This window comes from Phoca vitulina, unplaced genomic scaffold, assembly GCF_004348235.1.
Source record: "Phoca vitulina isolate PV1807 unplaced genomic scaffold, GSC_HSeal_1.0 scaffold4, whole genome shotgun sequence".
NCBI lineage: Eukaryota > Metazoa > Chordata > Mammalia > Carnivora > Phocidae > Phoca > Phoca vitulina.
This window is the reverse complement of record NW_022589707.1, coordinates 37,076,591-37,096,791: the sequence shown is the minus strand read 5'-3', so window position 1 is coordinate 37,096,791 and position 20,201 is coordinate 37,076,591. Positions and strand designations below refer to the sequence as shown.

Below are 20,201 nucleotides of genomic sequence, written 5' to 3'. Positions count from 1 at the left end.
GTAAAGAAAATACAGTCCATATACCAAAAAAGAAAAAAATAAACATGGCATTTTTTTTCAGTAGAAAACATTGTTAATATGTCAGAAAGAGCAAATATAACAGTTATAATGATAATTATATTAATCTCCCCAATTTAAAAAGTTAAAACGATCAAATTGGAACAAAAAACAAAATATTGTACAGAGTAAAACAAATAGGGTAAGGGCAAAAAAATGAGAAAGAAGCATAATTTCTTGATCTGATGAAAAAGTATAAACATTTCAAACCAAGAAGAACTTCATTTAAAAATGAGGTTTTTTTTATGTTTACTGCAACCAAAAGATGACATATTTTTAAGTGGAAAAAAAATGTAGATTACACACCAGTGCATGTACAGAATGATCCTAGGGCACATTGTGAGTGTGTGTGTTCATGTACACACAAACCCAATAGAGTAAAGGGTGTTCACCAAGATGTCAGATATAAATTTAGGGAGAGTTTAAAGCTTTTGGAAAGCAGACAGGAGAGGACTGTTTAACTTGAATTTTTAATAGTGAGAATATAAGATACTCACACATATATACACACATACACACAAAGGATAGTGTAAAACTGAAGAAAGACAATGGTAAAACCACTTAGTGGTGTGTATCCAGAGAATCACTTACATTGAAAAAGAGTAAAACTGACAGTGAATATGTAATTCTCATTAATTCTACAAAACAAATTACAGTGTACAAAATATATATAAAGCTAAAAACAAAGAAAAACTTACAAGAACAAGATATAATAATGAGAAGTCTTTAATAAACAAGTAGTCCTCATCAGGTCAAGCAGCCAAAAAAATAGATAAGTATCTGAATAACGGTATTAATGTAATTCCTAATCTGGATAATCAGTTGAGATTATATAATTACAATATAGTTAATTTAATAAATATATTTTGTGATATACATGAAAACAGAAAATATGCTCTATTTCTCAGTGTCCAGGGAACATTTTTTAAAGTTTATTTAGGGGGCGACTGGGTGGCCCAGTTGGTTAAGCGGCTGCCTTCGGCTCAGGTCATGGTCCCAGGATCCTGGGATTGAGCCCCGAGTCGGGCTCCCTGCTCAGCGGGGAGCCTGCTTCTCCCTCTCCCTCTGCCTGCCTCTCTGCCTACTTGTGCTCTCTCTCTATCTCTCTGTCACATAAATAAATAAAATCTTAAAAAAAAAAAAGTTTAAAGTTTATTTAGAATCAGACCACCTAGGAAGTTGCTAAGTCATGCTCTTAACTACAACTCTATTAAAAATCCTAAGGACTTTTTGTTTGTTTGTTTAAGTAGACTGCACATCTACTTAATGTGTGGAGCCCAAAACAGGGCTCGAACTCATGATCCTGAGATCAAGATCCGAGCTGAGATCAAGAGTCGGGCACTTAATCAACTGAGCCACCCAGGCACCCCTCTAAGGACTTCTAAATGGACTTTTAAACTAGCAATTTAAAGTCCATCAAGAAAAAAAATGAGCAGGAATAGCCAAGAACATTTTGAAAAAGATGAATGAGTGTAGCCTTGCCATACTGGGTCTTAAAATGTATCACAAAGCTACAATAACTAAAAAGCATCACACTAGTATAGGAAAAGACTGGAAGAAGGAGGAAGTAGGTGTTCCAAAAGGAGACTCAAATGTGTGTATGTATATGTGTGTCACATTATTATATTATGAAATTGTTTTACATCAGTGTAGAGAAAAATGGATAATTTGGGAGGGGAAACAAAATTAAATCTCTAACTTACTACAAAAAAATTTAGATGAATTCAGAGATTTCAATTAAAGACTTTATAAAAATAAAACTACAAATACAGTCCTAGAAGAAAATAGGGATGCAGATTTTTCTAATCTCTCCAGTGTGGAACGTTTTACTAAACATGAACCATAAATGAAAAAATTGGTTTATTTTAAAATATAATGTCTGAACATCAAAGTTAAAAGGCATATTTACAAGTGGTGAAAATTATTTACAAATAATCATCAAAGTTTAATTGCCTTAATATATAAAAACTTTATATTAAAGAACACCCAAATAGAAAAAATGAATATGCTATTTATAAAAGAAATACAGATGCTGCTTATAAAAGAACATGAGAAAAAAAGGGTTCAAACCCACAAATAATCAAATAAATTAACAGAAGAGTTATATGCCATTGTTTGACATATCAGAGTACAACTTCTTTAAAGGTTGAGATCCAATGTAAGTAAAGGTCAACAGGCCAACTCATACGTTATGTGTGGAATTGTAAGCTGGCTCAACATTTTAAGGGGGTTAGATTATATATTTCAAAAGATTTAAAAATATTTCTACTCAACAACATTACTTCAAAGAATTTATCCTAAGGCAAAAAAGATTTACAAAGCTGTAGAAATTATGATAGTCACTGAATAGTATTTGTGACAGCCAAGAAAACAAAGAACATAAACATCCGACAGCAGGGATCAGCTAAATAAACCAGGGTACCTTAGAAACTCTGTTGAAGAAGATTTTGCTATGAAATGATATTAATCATACATTGTTAGGTAGGGGGAAAAGGTAAAAAAACAATACAGCAATGGTCTCATATTTAAACAATAATAAGAAGTGTACATATGTGTTAAAACTCAAGCAGAAAAAAAATATTTACCAAAATGTTAATGGTGATTGTCTGTACACATTGATATCACAAGTAGGATTTTGTGTTCTCTTTGCCAATCTTTATTTTATAAATTTTTCTACAGTCAACATGTACAACTTGTGTAATAATTGTTAAAATAATAACAGTAGTAATAAAATCATGCTGAAAATTGTTAAGCTTTTCCTCCTTTCAAAGAGCGTGAACATGCTAGTTCTTTTTCTCCTTAGCATGGAAGAAAGCACCACGGATTCCCATTAATGGAAAAAGATGAGACTTGCCCTCACCCTGAGGGACACTTTCAGTGGGATGATGACAACAAGGGGAGGATGTGATGTCACATAATGATCCAGTGACTGCGATGTTCCCATCCCAATGAAGAGCTCTCACTGCCAGCTGGAAATCCAGCAGAGACTTCATTAAGGGCATCTGTTCAGTAATTACTACAAGTTTCCCCTCGTCATGCATCCAACTCTGCAAACAGCCCTACCACCGAAATCCCAACTCCTGATTCACAGAGGGCCTTAATCTCCCACTTCTGTAGAGCTCAGACTGACAGCCACCAGAGACCCAGGGTCAAGTGTCGGCACAGTCAGTAAATGCAACTTCCATCAACAGGGACCAGGAGGGAAGAAGGAGCCAGAGGATTTGCACTGAAGCAGACATAAACTGAAGCCACAAGGTGCTTAACTAAGGGATCTATACTGTGTCTCCCTAGAATGTTTAAATATTGTCATTTCCATTAGAGAAAACCTAATACACCTCCAACCTACAGAAAAGAAGAGCAAATAGCAGTGATTGCACAGCAAGCCAGAGAGAATCAGGTGCAATATCAGAATGCAAAATAAATTCTCCTACAATGAGTATGAAATCCCAAGGCTCCTAGTGCTAACCATTAAATGACATATTATGCTGGTTTTTTGCATGCCATTTTCTCTGCCTAGAACGTTCCCAAATCTCTCCCCTGCCCATCCCATCCTCAACCTCATCCAATTCAGTGATTTCCAAACAAAGTTGTGCATCAGAGTTACTTAGAAAACTTTCTAAAATGCACATGCCTGGGCCCCATTACATAACTATAGAATCAGAATCTCCGATTCCTGGTACCAGATCTCTAACAAGCTCCCCATTTGGTTCTTATGCAGCCAGCCCTGCCCCTGCAGTATTTGGAAAAACACAGATCTAGCTAATTCCTACTTCTTTAAAACTCTGCTCAAGGACTCTTACATGGCTGGTAGGATTGTAAAATGGTGCAGCCACTTTGGAAAGCAGTCTGGCAGGTTCTTGAAAGTTAAACATTAATTTACCATACAATCTAGCAATTCCACTCCTAGGAATCTACCCAAGAGAATGAAAACCTATATGCACAAAAATACCTGTATATGAATGTTTAGAGCAACATTATTCATAATAGCCAAAAAACAGAAATAACCTGTGTCCATCAATTAGTGAATGGATACACAAATGTATATATCAATATAATGAGCACTATTCAAAATAAAACAGTGGAGTAGTTATACACAGTGATGATTGCACAACTCCGTAAATTTACTAAAAATCTTGAACTGTACTTTCAAAATGGGTGAATTTTATGGTATGTAAATTGCACCTCAATAAAACTGAATGAAGGGAAGGGAAAAAAAGATAAGAAAAGACAGAAAAAAATTGAGTCCAAGCCTTTGCTGACTCCTGCAGGCAGTGAGACCTTCCTCCCCCTGTGTTACCCTCATTCTTTATAAATCCCTCAGATAACACTTGGCCCAGGGACGTTATTTTTTAATATCAGTCTACCAGCCCACACACTTTTCAAGAATGAGAAAATTGTCTAATGTCACCTTATATATTGCAGTCAATGGGCACCTAGCAAATGTTTGTGGAAGAATGAATGAAGCAATACATGACCAAATGAGCTTTCAGTTGAAATAAACTATAAGAAACATTCTGGTACTAAGAGCTTAATATCCAGTTTACCTCCCTCGTACAAGGTCATAAACCCTCTCATTGGGATCAGAGGAAATGTTGGATGTCCCAAACTGCTTCAAATTTTTACCAAAGGTATGTGCCACAGGAATAGGAAGAGCCCTTCCACTGACATCCCCCAGGCACAGTCAGGCTCACACATAACCACCAAAGCTTCAGATACCCTGGACTCAAGTCCTAGTCTCTCCACTTCCCAGGCAAGTGCCTTTGTTTCCCTGCCTCATCAGAAAATGGGGAATTACATGAGCAGATACTTGCAAAGCCCTTAGAATAGTGCCTGGCAAATCACAAATGCTCAATTAGAGAGAGAGAGGGAATAAGTGAATGTGGAGTGAGTGTGTATGTGTGTGTGTGTGAATTGGTGAGACATCACTGTCTAAACAGGCCATGTTGGGAAATGCTCAGATAAGTTTCACCTGACTCTGGGGTACAACAAAGTGGGCGGATTAGGAAAACTGAGATAAGCACAAAAGAGGGCTTAGGTACTAAGAGAGTAAACAGAGTAATTTTAAATGTCCATACATACAATTAGGTTTTGGGTTTGTTTGTTTTAAAGATTTTATTTATTTATTTTTGAGAGAGAGAGCACAAGCAGGAGTGGGGGGGGGAGCAGCAGAGGGAGAAGAAGACTCCCCGCTGTGCCGGGAGCCTGATGTGGGACTCAATCCCAGGATGCCTGGGATCATGACCTGAGCCAAAGGCAGACACTTAACCAACTGAGCCACCCAGGTGCCCAACAATTCAGTTTTAAAAAGCAAGCAATAGAACAACATGTATGATCCCATTTAAATATAAAACTGCAATAGAATATTAAGTGAACATAGGATAAAGAAAAATATGGAAACAGATTCACCTGAATACTAATATAGGTCATCTCTGGATAATAAGGTTTTCTTTCCTGAGTTCCTAAGATGAATCTAAATTATTTTTATAGACAAATAAAATTAATAATCCTATCTTCATTTTGTTAAAAAATGTATTTAGTAATTAGGAAAATGAAGACAGCCTCCAGCCCCCACCAACCACCTGCCTCTCTGGCAGCCTGAAAGTTTGTTCGATTTGTTCCAAAGAGAGAATGAATACTCAGAAGGATACAGGAAGGCCCAGACAGAGAGAAGGAACTCCCACACACAGTAATAGCTAGGTACAACAAAATAGCAGGACCAGTCAACACTCAACGGACTGATTCACCCCAGTGCAGGCAGAGGGTGCTTTTGCGAATCCAATTGTGTCACTTCTGCTTAAAACCACCAGTTGCCTTCTACTGCTCTTGGAGAAAAAGACCCAAATCCTTCAGCTGGCCAGAAGAATCTCAGCCCACCTCCAGCCTCTTCTCAGCCCATGTTCCTCCTACAGCCACAGGGCTGATAGCCTTATCGGGTTTCCCTTGTATGTAACTGTTTTCTTTTCTCTTGCTGCTTTTAAAATTTCTCTCTTTGGGGTGCCTGGGTGGCTCAGTCGTTAAGCATCTGCCTTCGGCTCAGGTCATGATCCCAGGGTCCTGGGATCGAGCCCCACATCAGGCTACCTGCTCAGCGGGAGGCCTGCTTCTCCCTCTCCCACTCCCCCTGCTGTGTTCCCTCTCTCACTGTCTCTTTCTGTCAAATAAATAAATAAAAATATTTTTAAAAAAAAAATAAATAAATAAAATTCTCTATCACTACTTTTTGCCATTTTAATTACTATGTGTCTTGGTATGGGCCTCTTTGGGTTGATGTTGGGGGCTCTCTGTTCCTCCTGGATCTAGATTTCTGCTTCTTTCCCCAGATTCAGAAGATTTTCAGCTATTATTCATTCATATACATTTTCTGCCCCCTTTCTCTCTCTTTTCCTTCTAGGATCCCTATAATGCAAATCTTATTATGCTTGATGGTGTCACTGAGTTCCCTATTTTCATTTTTTTTATTATTTTTTTTCTCACTCCTGTTTTTTCCATTATTCTGTCCTCCAGGTTGCTAATCCATTCTTTTGCTTCTTCTACTCTACTATTTATTCCATCTAGTCTATTTTTAATTTCAGTTATTGAATTCTTCATTTCTGATTGGTTCTTTTTTATATTTTCCATCTCTTTGTTGAGGGTCTCATTGAGGTCCTCCACTCTTCTCAAGTCCAGTGAATATATTTATGACCATTGCTTTAAATTCTCTATCAGGCTTGTTACTTATCTCTGTTCCATTTAGCTCTCTTGCTATGATTTTGTCCTGTTCTTTCATTTGGGACATATTCCTCTATCTTTTCATTTTGTCTAACTCTCTGTGTCTGTTTCTATGTTAGGAAAGTCAGCTACCTCTCCTGCTCTTACAGTAGTGGCCTTATGAAGAAGAGGTCCTGTAGTGCCCTGCAATGTCCCCTGTTCACCAGAAACTGGTGCTTCAGGGATGTCTCCTACGTGGGTATGCACCCTACTATTGTGGCTGAGCTGTATTTGCCTTCAGTCCAGTCAACTGCAATGTCTCTCTTTGCTTGATGTAGGCAGGGTTTGGTCTCTGTGTTGTTACTGGGCCAGTGTGCGGCCACTTGGGCTTGACCTGAGTCAGACCAGGCATTCACCAGCAATGCAGTAGCACTGAACTACAGAGCATTTTCCCTGTGTGGTCTTTTGAGAAGATCTCATTTCTGGGCAGTGCCTGTAGTCAGACCAGATGTCTACCCCCAGCCCACGGATGGGGCTACAGTTGGACTGGTGTGTGTAGTTATCTCTCCAGGGCAGGAGTCACATTGGAGGGGTGCTGGCCCCTGTCAGAGCTGCTTGCACACTGCTAGGCTTATGGTACCACTTTGGATGGGCTCTAGCCAAGAGCGTATTGGAGGGGGAAGGACTACAGAAGAACATGGGGGGAGGGTGTGCAGTGTTAGCAAGGTTTGCATAGGTCTGTTGTGGGAGGAGACCTGGAGCTGCTTTAGAAAACTCCTGCCACAAGGCTGGAGGGAGCAAGTCCTCAGGAGAGCATGGGGGCAAAGTGCATGGTGCCAGAAAGGTCTGGAGGGGTGGAGGAGCAGGGGAGGTGGGGGGGGAGCAGATCCATAAAAGTACACAGGGGCAGAGCAAGCAGTGTTAGCAAGTTAGGTAGTGAGTGTTGGCATCACACTAGTTCCTGCAGGTGTCTGTATGTGTCTAGGCTGGGGGCAGGGGAGCAAAATGGTGCCGACCAGCTCCTTTGTTGCTGGAAGAGTCTCTGAATGATCTCTATCCCTCCAACACACATTCTGAGATTAGTAAACAAATCCCCTTCCTGTATACCCCAGGTGTTTTTCAAACTGCTGTTTCTATGCTGTATCTCTGCAGGACTGTTGTGCTGTCTCTTTAAGGGCGGGGACTCAGTTTCCTATCTACCTTCCAGCTCTCCCAGAGACAAGTCCACTGATTTTTAAAGTTCCAAGTATTAAGCCCCGCTGATAGTAAGAATCCATGAAATTTGGTCCCTCTGATTTTCAAAGCCAAATATTATGGAGATTCATCTTCCCCATGCAAGTTCCCCATATCTGGGGTGCCTGATGTAAGGGTCTGTTACCCTCCTCTCTTTGAGTCTACAGCATCTCTCCCTCCTGTAGATAGTCCCTGTGGGTCCATTTAACTCCCAGCTGCATCTCCGCCTTTCCTACCCACTTTTTTTTTTTTTCCCTACCCACTTTGATGTGGCTTCTTCTCTACATTTAGCTGTGGAGAGTCTGTTTTGCCCATCTTTGGGTCATTTTCTGGGTTATTTACACTGATGTGGGTATTTTCTAGTTGTATCCATGGTACAGATGAGGTTAGGACCTTCCTACTCTGCCATCTTCCCCCAGAAATCTGCTACTGGACAGTTTTAAGCTGGAGGGCAGAGAGATCAGTTGTATGTTCCAAAAGAACATTCTAGTTGCTGTGTTGAGAAGAGTGTGGAGGGGAGGCCAGTTGGAAATATTGCAATAGACTCAGTGAGAGAAGAGGAGGGTCTGAACTAAGGCAGGGGAGATGGAGGGGAAAGTATGAATAGGAAAGAGTTTAGAGGGGTGCCTGGCTGGCTCAGTCAGTATAGCATGTGACTCTTGATCTCAGGGTCCTGAGTTCAAGCCCCGCATTGGGCATGGAAACTACTTAAAAAAAAAAGAAAGAAAGCGTTAAGAGAAGAAAATCATAAATCCATAAGTAAAATCCAACTTCCAATAACTTTGCTTCCAAGCCCCACTTCCCCAGGGCTCCTTGGGGAAGGCCTGGTTCTCAGGCCAAGCACCCACCACACTCCAGAGCCCGCCTGCCAAACAGCACAGGAAGTGCCAACCAGCTCTCCCCAGAGCAGCTGGCACCAATTACCCAGACCCTGCTGGAAGCACTCAGCTGGGGTAAGGCAGGAGCTCCAGATACCAGCCTGGTTGGAAATCCTATACTAAAACAAAGACAGCCTTGCAGGCCTGCCAGCACTCAACACAAGTGGCTGGTGGGAGTCTGTGGGAGGCAGCCAGGGGGCAGGCTGGTGAGCACCATCCAGGGAAGCAGATGTAGGTCTGGGAGACTTGCCCACTCCCTGATTGCAGGGCCTCTCCATCATCACAATAGCTACCAATTATTGGGCACCTAGAGTGAGCTAGGTTCTTACATTCTTCATCCTATTGAACTCTCCCAACACAACAAAGAAGGAATTGCCATCCCTGTTTACAGATAAGGAACCTGAGTTTCAAAGAGATTCATGATCTTTCCCACAGTCACAGGGACAGGATGGGCTGGCACTGGGCCTGGAGCCCAGGTCTCCTGCATCACTTTCCTTTCCACCTACCCTCCTGGCCTGGGAGAGTCAGCCCCATCTAAAAAGGGGCTGGAAATTAGGGACTTATGTTGCAAAGCCATCACAAGTGACACACTAAATCCTAAAAGATGATAAACTGGTTGAGAAGGTGGGAGCATTTGTAGGTCCACCATGCATTCATTGAAAATATGTGTACAGAATCAGGACACCAATGCCCAAGGACACAAAAGTGAATGCCTTTTGGCAGGAAATGCCAATTTTGAACATCAGAAAACAGAAGATCAAGGTCATAATTACAGCTTTTCAAAGAACAGTATATACACGTGTTTGATCAAGCAGGACTCAGAGATGGTTATTACTATTTTCTTCATGATAATATTATTATAGAAATATATTATCATTATGGATATGTATTATGAATATGACAATAATACAAAAATAATATTATAACAAACATTTATACAGAACTTACTATGTACCATATGCTGTTCGAAGTGCTCGATGTACATTAACTCATTTAATCCTCCAACACCCCAAGAGACAGGTAATATAATTATCTCCATTTAACAGATGAGCACATTGAGATACAGAAAGGGTAAGTAACTTGTCCAAGATCACAAAGCTAATAATCTGTGAAGCCAGAATTCAAACCAAGGTAGTCAAGTTCCAGAATCCATGCTCTTAACCTCTGTACATACCACCTCTCAAATCCAGCCAGCATTTATTAAGCAGAACCCATGCTAGACGCTCCCATAACTACTATTTATTATCACACTTATGGTTCATAATCAACGAATCTAGGAACATGAATTGAAGCCATGAAGGCTTCCTATACCATCAGAATGGACCTAACCCTGCTGACAAACACACACTTGGAAATCTTCACCTGTTCATCCCATTTCCCACTAGGATTTGATAACATAAAGGTGGAGTGGCTGGAAGGCTTAGGCAGCTACACAGTCACCTGCCTTTGGTTCCTTCCTTGAGTCTAGCTCAGTGGTTACCAAACTCACTGTGAATCAGAACTACCACACAAAATTATATACACGCAATCTAGGCTACTTATTCCAAGAATAATTTTAACTCTTTACTAGTCTTACATCCAATTTACCTCTGCTTTGCTCTGAACTCTGCAAAGCATCTTTCACCAGAAATCCCAGTGCACCTCATTTAGCCATTTCCCTGAACCTTCCCACTCTGGGAAAGTTATGGTGGCCCTTAGGACTCAAGGCTCACCTCCTTCCCGAGTGGCAGGAACCACAGAGATTTTCTTACTCAACCAGTTCATTTACACATGGAGAAACTGATGCCCATGTTAAGTGACTCGCCCAGGATTAAAGAGCAAGTTGGTAAGAAACTAACCCCAGTTCTCAATTCTGAGTCCAGAATTGGGCATTTCCCCCCATGGTTCTCCATGTTCTTCCAGAGTGTCTAGTTCGTGCTATATTCGGCAAATGTTTACTAACTTCCAATAATAATAGTGCTATAGACTGTTTGTGTCCCCCCCAAAATTCATATGTTGAACATTAATCCCCAGTGTGATGGTATTCGAAGGTGGGGTCTTGGGGAGGTAATTAGGTCATGAGCATGGAGCCCTCATAAATAGGATTAGCACCCTTATAAAATATAAAAGAGACCCCAGAGAGGTCCCTTGATCTCTGTCATGTGAGGACACAGCGAGAAAATGGCCATCTATGAACCAGGAAGCAGGCCCTCACCAGACACCAAATATGCTGGTGCCTTCTCAGCCTCCAGAACTATGAGAAATCAATTCCTGTTGTTTAAGCCACCAGGTCTGTGGTATTGTTATAGCAACCCAAATGGACTAAGACAATGCCTAGGAAGTCTACTTGCATTTTATCTCATTTAATGTCCCAACCCAGCAAGGAAGATACTATTTATTATGTCCACTTATAGTTTAGGACACTGACCTTTAGCCATGTGATGCCACCTCTCTAAGATCACAACAAAAGGAAGATGGGGTTCAGAATATGAACCCCAAGTATCTAACTCCAGAGCTTGTCATATTCTGAACTCTAATAAGTCCAATTTAACCATCCTGCTCCCCTTTTTCTTCTGTGTCCCAGGACAGATCCACAGGCCTGGCTCAGAAGGTCATTCCTACAAGGCTGGAACGACTCCAATTTCCCCATTGCCCCAGGTGGATTCTGCCAGGTCCGTGGAGGCTGGGTAGACATTCCAGGTACACTCTGTGGCCCAGCGAGGGGCATCAGTCCATGGGATGGCAGAGGAGTGCCCAGTGCCCACTACGCTCTTGTTCCTGTGTCGGGGACCAGCGCGGTTGTACAGGGCTTCCTAGCGGCCACTCCTGCCGCAGCACAGGCTGACCCACTGCTGAGCCTGCCACAGTGCACCCACAAACCCTCAGGGTCATACCACTGACCTACATCCACTCCCAGCCAGAGCCAGCTCTAGTCACAGCATGATTTCAGGTGAAGGGAAGGGACGCTGAGCAAAGACACACAGTGTGAGAGCCAGGCCCTGTGCATGGCACCTCACTCCCCAGGCTGTGGTTTACCCACAAGGAAGGTGGTACTGCCCCACTTGTTCTAAGAAGGAAACTGAGGCTCAGAAAAGCTAACCGACTTGCCTGGCCAGCACAATAAGTCTTCGTGTGACTCCAAAGCCCAGGGTTTCTCACTACAAATGCAAGCTCTCCACTGACACGCATCCCTATAACTGGGTACTCCAGTTGCTGGCCGACAATCAGAACCCCATCGTGAGAGCCTCATTCCTCAAGCTACACATACAGCTGCCCTTTGTTGAAGTATAAATGCTGTGAAGAAGGGTGCACAAGTTTTAACCAGTATGAAGTCTTCCTTAATAGCAAGAAGCATTTTAATGGCATTTTAGAGTTAAAGCAATTTTTTCTTGCATAACTTCACCTGATCCTCACTACAGCTCCATAACTAAGACTCACACTCTCCATTTCACACATGAGGAAGCGGAGGCTCAGAGAGTGATTTGCCCTAGAGGCACAGTGGGGTCGGAGAGATGGGTGCCACAGCAGGGATGGCAAGGCCCAGGTTGCACAACCCTTCATTCCACATACCCCTTCACCTCACTCAGCTCCAGTCTGCTCAGAGATGGGAAGAGGAGGGAATTAGGTCCATGGGGACTGGGAGGTGGCTGCAGAATATTTTGCCTTGGATCCTTATTCAGTTCTTTGCTCCCCACCATCACCCCCCAACCAAGCAGGCAATATCCAAAGGTCTTGCCTCCACCCAGACAGACAAGCAGGCAGATGGAAAGCAGACAGGACACTCAGCCAAGCGAGCACAGAAACCACACTGGACTGAGAAAATCCTGAGCCATATGCACCAAGGGAGGCCAGGGGCCTCTATGCCCGGGCTGGAGAGTGGTCCCCACCCCCAGGGCATGCAGCCGAGTCACCCTGGCCTCATTTACCACAGAACCCGGCCCACCCCAGAAGCCCTGTAACAGGAGCATCCACCAGCAGACCTCTTCCACTTAGCCTGGGTTCCCAGCTCCCGCAATCCAAGGGTGGAACAGGAACCCTCACTCCCGGCCCCCTGGGCCTCTGCTGTCTAGGGGCCCCTTATGTTTCCTCCTTTGGGACAACCCCACAGAGAGAAACATAGGGGCAAGGGAGCCAGTGGTAGTTGCTACAGGAAACACATCCCTCTGTTAGCAACACCTCTTCAGTACAGGCCTAGAATTTTCCACACCACCAGGTTCATTTTTGAAGGAAGCAGATTCTTTGCCATATACCCAACCAACTTCATATCTTCCCAGCCCATGGCTTCCAACATCCTAGAGGTCATCACTAAGGGGAGAAGAGAAGTGAGGGCCCCCCTGGAGCCCCATTTTCTCATCTGTAGAATGAGTGGTAAGGAGTACCAAAGGAGATTAAGTGAGGCCCACTCAGGTGGTTTAAAAAAAAAAAAAGTGCTTTTGTTTTTTGCAGACATACTTCACTTAGTGGGGAAGGCTGTGTGTTTATATTTCAGGCAGCCTTGTGGAGAAAGTAAAAATCTGTGCATGCACTTAATAAAAACTCAAATAAATATCCAAGCCCCAGAAGACCAGGAGAGTTCTTCTGGAAAACAAGAATACTGCAACTCCCCCCACATCCATTTGTTCCATACTCAAATGCTGGTTCACAAGTACCTCACCTGAGTCAAATTACACTTGAACTTCAACATATGGCCTTAAATTAATATTAATCATTATAATCACTTGCTATAATCGAAAATTCAATGGTTTCCTAGGGATGGAACTCTCAAATCACCACTGCTGGATGACAGTCGGTGCTTTCTGGTATGGCACCTGTTCAACTTCATAGTCTTACATCCAAGACCTCTTGTCCGCATACCTGATTTCATGACCTGAGAAAATTACATAAAGAGGACACAAGAACATTTGCGTTGGGACATGGGGAATGATGAGGCTGAAGAGGAACCCTGGTGGGAAGCAGATTAGCAAGCCCTGTTTCTTCAACCTGATATTCCTCCCAGGAGCAGCCCAGCCCCACCTGTGACAATGCTCTGACCCTTGCTGCCTGCACTAGCCCAGCAGACCTGGCAAACTCCCTGGTCTCTCTTCATTGGGATGACAGGCTGGTTCCAAGGCTTAGGCAGAAATAAAGTCCACTGTGGGAGGCAGCATGGTGTGAGGCAAACTCTGGGCTGAGGGGTCACAGCAGATGTGGTTTGAATCCAACTTGGCTACTTCCTAGTTTGCGACTTCCAGCAAATTAGTCCCTCTCAGAGTCTCTTAGGGGTTTCTTCTCCTACAATGGGGTCATAACAGATAACTTCCAGAGTTGTGAAAAGTGAGCAAATGAGCTGAGTAAAGCACCTAGCTCAGAGCCTGGTCCAAACCCCACAGCTACATATGACATGTGGCAGCACCCGTTCTCACTGCAGCCTTGACCATCAATGTCCCAGAGGCCCCAAAGCCAGGGCGCAGGCCTGTTAGGGGCCTCAGGCTTCCATGTCAGAGGGAACCCTCAGTTTTTCTACACGGGGGTGTTATTGGTGCGTAGGGAAATTCCTCATTGTGAAGGACTGTACCTCACTCTGCAAAACATTAACTCCTCTGGGCTCTGCTCACTGTCTACAGAGCCTGTCCACAGCCCCCCACCATACAACTACCAAAAGTGCACCATATATGCCCAAACAGCCCCTAGGGTGTATCACCCCCGTGGAGAACATAGTTGAAGCCTTCTCCCTGCCAGTCTGAACCAGAAGTGGATGTCTCCCCTTAACCCAGAAATGTCCACTCAATAGAGAGTTTTGTCAGAAGCCCTCCAAACTTTATTCTTGACCTTGTCACAGGGTGGGTCACATTTCCCCTCCTGCAGAACTCCCAAGACCTCCACTGTCCTCATCAGCTTCCCCTAGTAAGAATCTTTCGAGTTGCCAGTAGCACAACATGAATTCTTTTAGTAAAGTCCTTTGATGTAGAAATTTTGCATTTATTAATTCAGACTAGAACAGGGAGTGGTTCCTAATGATAATGTCAGACACTTGAAAAAAGGAGCAATCTGGGAGCCACCAGGATCTCATCAGGATTCTTCTCTCACATGGTAAGAGAGGGATGTCTACTTACTCCACCCTGCAGAAACAATGTGACTAGTCGGCGTAGGGGCCAAGTGCAGATCACCCCAAAATGTGCTACTTTTGCTTGCAGATTACTTTCAGCTGAAAACAATCAAGGCCCAAAGGACTTAGAAAGAAACTTTGACCTTCCCCCTAACAGCCTAAAAGAATTTAGAGGACCTGCTCCAAGAAGAAAGCCATTGATAACTACAGTATAATATGAACTAGGGATGACAGGGAGGGAGGAACTTAGCAAAGTCTGTTTGTTAAAATTCCTCTCTATGCCCCCATTGTTTCTGATAGCCCAGCAAACATTTGTTTAGCAAACATTTACTCATTCCCATCTTCTTGTGAACTGCTTTCCTTCCCTTTGAAGTTTCAGACCCCCACCTCCTTCTCCTCAGTTCAGGATGACATATAAACCTCATTTTGTCTGACTGTCTTTGGAATCTCATGTCTGTGTGGATTCCCAGTATGTACATAATTAACTTTGATTTTCTTCTGTTCATCTGTCTCATGTCAGTTTGATTCTAGAAGAATCTTAAACGGTAGAGAAAAAATTTTTTCTCCCTAACACAGGCAACCATGGCTGTGGACTACAAGATATCTGTATGTTTCAAAGCAAGTCTTAACTGCCACACACTGATGTTGCAGGAATATGAGTCCTCCTACCTGGAAGAAATATTTGTAATATACATGACACAGCACTCACAAATTATATACACACACATAAACACACACACACACACACATACACATATGGGGGGGAGAGGTGCCTTTGAATATGTGGGAGTTAGGGACATCAATGCACCACACAATTGAAAATCCACATAGAACTTTAGATTCCCTAAAAACTTAACTACTAATAGCCTACTGTTGACTGGAAGCTTTACTGATAGTGTCAACAGTTGATTAACATACATTTTGTATGTTATATGTACAACATAATATATTCTTACAGTAAAGTAAGCTAGAGAAAAGAAAATGTAATTAGAAAAACCATAAGGAGGAGAAAATACATTTTACAGTACTATACTGTATTTACTGGAAAAAATCCATGTATAAGTAGACCTGTGCAGTTTAAACCTGTTTTGTTCAAGGGTCACCTGGGTATGTATATAGGTGTGTATATATACACACACACACAGAGACATATACGTATGCATTGGGGCACCTGGGTGGTTCCGTTGGTTAAGTGTCTGAGTCTTGATCTCAGCTCAGGTCTTGATCTCGGGGTCAAGAGTTCAAGCCCCACATTGGGCTCCATGCTCGGCATGGAGCCAACTTAAAAGAAAAAATGACATGTGCATGTATATGTATATTATTGATATATTAATTATATAATTATGTGATTGATATACAGTAATTGTTATATAATATATAGTATTATACTTATATATTATCTATCATTAATATATTAGTTATATGTATAATGAACATGTATTATACACTGTACATTAAGAGTACATGCAAATTAAAATAAATGATAAAATCACCCAGAGGAAAAACATATAGGCAAAGGAAATAAAAATATAATTTTACAAAAGAAGTGAAATAACATGTGGAATTGAGATACTTCTGTATACCTCTCAAACCAGCAACTTTTTTTGAAACTATAGTGTCTGGTATTCATGAGAGTCTATGAGCAGTTTGATAAACTGCTGGTGGGAGTGTAAGTGGGTATTTCCAGAGGTTAGTTGAGCAATAAGTGTGTTTTTTTTTTCTATTTTATTTTTTTTTAATTTTTTATTGTTATGTTAATCCCCGTACATTACATCATTAGTTTTAGATATAGTGTTCCCTGATTCATTGTTTGTGCATAACACCCAGTGCTCCATGCAGAACGTGCCCTCCTCAATACCCATCACCAGGCTAACCTATCCTCCCACCCCCCTCCCCTCTAGAACCCTCAGTTTGTTTTTCAGAGTCCATCGTCTCTCATGGTTCTTCTCCCCCTCTGATTTCCCCCCCTTCATTCTTCCCCTCCTGCTACATTCTTCTTCTTCTTTTTTTCTTTCTTAACATATAGAGCAATAAGTGTGTTTTAAAATCCCTAAAAATATACATAGTCTTGGACCAAGCAATTATACTTCTAGAAATGAATTCTCAAAAGTATTTATGGATGTTCTCAAAAATTTAGTCTTTCTTCATTATCATGACAAAAAAATCAAGACACTAAATAGCCAACAATAGGAGATTGATTAAATAAATGCTTTACATATAGCATCAAACAAAGCTAATAAGATGTTAAATAGATTACCAAATATCATCATTGTGTTTTGTTTAAAAAAGTATATATACCAAAAAGTACTGGGAGTATATAAAGATATATTAATAATATTTAGCATTGGGTGATAAAATTATGAGAGATTTTTGTCTTCCTTTTTTATTATCTGTGTTTTCTCAAATGTCCACATTGGCCTAAAATTTCTAAAATGTCTCTTAAGGTACTTACAAGTTTCTCCTTAGTAAAAAGTCATATATGGACAGATCACATCACCTCAAGAGTACAAATTCCTTGAATACCAGGTTCTAAGTCTGATTTATCTTCATCAACTACCCCCATGATATTAGCTTAGGGCCTTGAATAATGACAATTGCCATTTATTGAATGTGCACCATACGGCAGGCATTGTGCTAAATTGTATCTTTTAATGTAGTAAAATTCAATAAGCATTTTTTGAAGGAAGGAGGGAAGAAGGACAGATGACAATAACTGAAAAAATGTCCAGAGATCTGAAATAAGCTGGCAGCTCTCTCACCAGGAAGTGACCAGCTCACTTTTTGAGGTCCCTTATAACTTGCAGACCATACCAATGTGCCAAATCCTTTCTCCTAGTGAGGGCAGGAGCAAAAGGACGGAAGGGGTTAGGTGGGGGAGGACCACACTTTAAACCTGGGTTTTAGAAGCCACACTTTTTAGAAGATCTCACCGGGAACTACCAGGGAAAGCTTTAAAAATCACTTTTAGAAGTTTTCTTACCAGATTCAAGAAAACTAATATTAACATGACAATGGCCTTTTAATGAATCACTTTTGACCTTGGCAACATTAAATTCATTTCTACAAAAACTCCCCAGCAGCCACCATCACCATTAGAGGACGAAAGATAAATTAGACACAGTTACATAGGCGCCTAAATAAGTAATTCAGGGCAGGGTGTGAGCTCTTACAAAGGATGATGAGGCCAAGGGAGGGCAGAGGGAGAACTTCTTTCTGATAGGGAAGGACAGCACAGGAGGTAGAGAGTGAGAGGCAGCAGAGACAAGATTTCTCAAAGCAGAGTTGGGGAAATGGCATTCCTGGCTGAGAGAACAGCCAGAGCAAAGGCTCTGAAGCCTGGGATCTAGGCAAGGGCAAGCAATGATGAGTGTGTGGAAGATACAGGTTTGAAGTGACAGTTGAGGCAGCAAAGGCTAGCTCAAGCCAAAATGGGGAGCCTTGGGGAGCAGGCTAAGGAGTTCAGACTTAATTCTGGAAGCAACGTGTTCAGCCCATGCCCCAGAAATCTTGGGCCACTTCATTAAAAGGAACAAAGTGTTCCAAAGATGAGCTCCTTCCACTGGTCCCTTCTTGCCCCTGGCAATTTCCTGCTGCAGTGGCAAGCAGGTGCAGCCCACCAAAAAGCAAATTAACATACCCCTCATTTTCAAAGGTTTCAAGGTTAAGTTCAGATTTAAAGCCATGGTGACCTGAGCATACCCAGAAGTAGAAATGCTGGAGCAGCTCCTTAGCACCTGGCTTTGCCCTGTTTTTCTCCAAACTCTGACATTCCAGAAAGGAAGCCTCCCTGGCCTTGCCCACCTCCTGGGAAGATGAGGGGGCAATCTCTGGCCAGTTGTTTCAAAACAGTGCACAACATGGGACCAGTAGTTAAGGCACTGAGAACTGTTCTTTTGAAATTCAGCCTCCAGAGCGTCAGCCCTACAGTAGTCCTGCTACCTCTAATAGCCCCTCTGGTACCCCTCTTGTTAACAGGTTTGAGAAGGGAAGAACACAGAGAGCCACAGGGAGTCCAGAGGACAGGGGACCGCTTTATCTCGAATATTTCAGTAACATGATACATCCCTCCCTCCCTGCCTGCATCCAGCGCCGTCTGACATGCTCTTTTGCTCTCTCTCTTCGCCTCTTCCTCTCCCTCTCCCTACCTTCCTACATCCCTACTTCCCTCACCTGCCTTTCTCTGTGTCCCTTTCTCCTTGTTTCCACTTTTGTAAAAACTGTCCTTCAATCTGTCTCTGACTCTCTGTGTGTCTGTCTCTCTCAGCCTCTGCATCTGTTTCTAGCACTATCCCCACCTCTCTGTCATTCTATTAGTCTGTCTCTGTGTCTGACCTGATATCTAGGTGTTTCCATAATGTCTCTGTGCGTCTGTCTTAGTTTCTATCATGTCCACGTCTTTCTGTCGCTTTCTGACTTCCCTCTCTCAGTATTTCTAGCTCCATCTCTCCATCTCTCTGCCTCCCTCCCTGTCTCTATCCCTCCTCTCTGGTTTGCAGCAAGGAAATCGAGCCGTTCAGAAAGGGGTAACCCTGAAAACCAGCTCCAGCGGGCTGCTGGGTCAGAGCGGCGTGAGGGGCGCCGCGGGGACAGCCCCAGGTGCAGCGACCGGCCACTCACGCGGCTTCCCTGCCCTGTCACCGCTCCCCGGGGCTCCCCTCGCGAGCGCCCCGCGGCCCAGCCAGACCCCTGACCGCCCCCCACCCCCGCTTTAGAAAGGACCCTCGCCGCCACCGAAAAGGGTGTCTGCCCGATCCCGGAGTCGGACGGAGGGTAGAAAGTTCTCACCGATGGTGAAGCTGTAGCCATCGATGCTGAAAGTAGCGCTCCGGCATTTTTTGAAGCCCTCTTTCCTGTTGCTGGCGTCCGTCATGGCTCGGCCGATGGTGTCCCGGGGTTCCCCGCGGCGGAGCGCGCAGCCCTGCACCCGCGCCCCGCGCTCGGCGGTGTCCCCTCCCCCGGCCGCGCGGCGCGCTGTCCCCGCAACCCCGCCGCCCGCCCGCTGCGAGCGGGACGCGCCGGCTGCTGGCGCTGCGGCCGCAAGTCCGCCTGAGGGGCTAGGCGTGCGGCGCGGTCAGCCCTCGGCGCCACTGCCCCATCCCCGGGGCCAAGTTCCAGGTAGGGCGCGAGGAGCGCTAGGAAAGGGAGGCGAGCGCGCCCGAGCGTGTGGACCGGGGCTGAGCGGGTGCCGAAATCCCTGTCTTTTCCACCCTACTCTCTGCGAGCGCCGAAGCCAGCGCGCACGCCTGTTTTCTCTCTCAACTTCGCCTTCCCCTCTCTGGGGG

At 43.4% G+C, this 20,201-nt stretch overlaps 1 protein-coding gene across 6 annotated transcripts in view; it reads right to left on the bottom strand.

Annotated features, from left to right (window-relative positions):
• The window catches only part of PDE1C (phosphodiesterase 1C), a 489,759-nt gene extending 469,890 nt beyond the window's left edge, over nucleotides 1–19,869 (bottom strand). For all 6 annotated transcript variants that reach the window (XM_032401816.1, XM_032401818.1, XM_032401817.1 and 3 more), the window contains exon 1: nucleotides 19,705–19,869. In XM_032401816.1, coding sequence (XP_032257707.1) covers nucleotides 19,705–19,789 — 85 coding nt within the window. In that variant the 5' untranslated portion in view covers nucleotides 19,790–19,869. The remainder of the gene's footprint in view (nucleotides 1–19,704) is intronic.
• Between the last annotated feature and the right edge of the window lie 332 nt (nucleotides 19,870–20,201).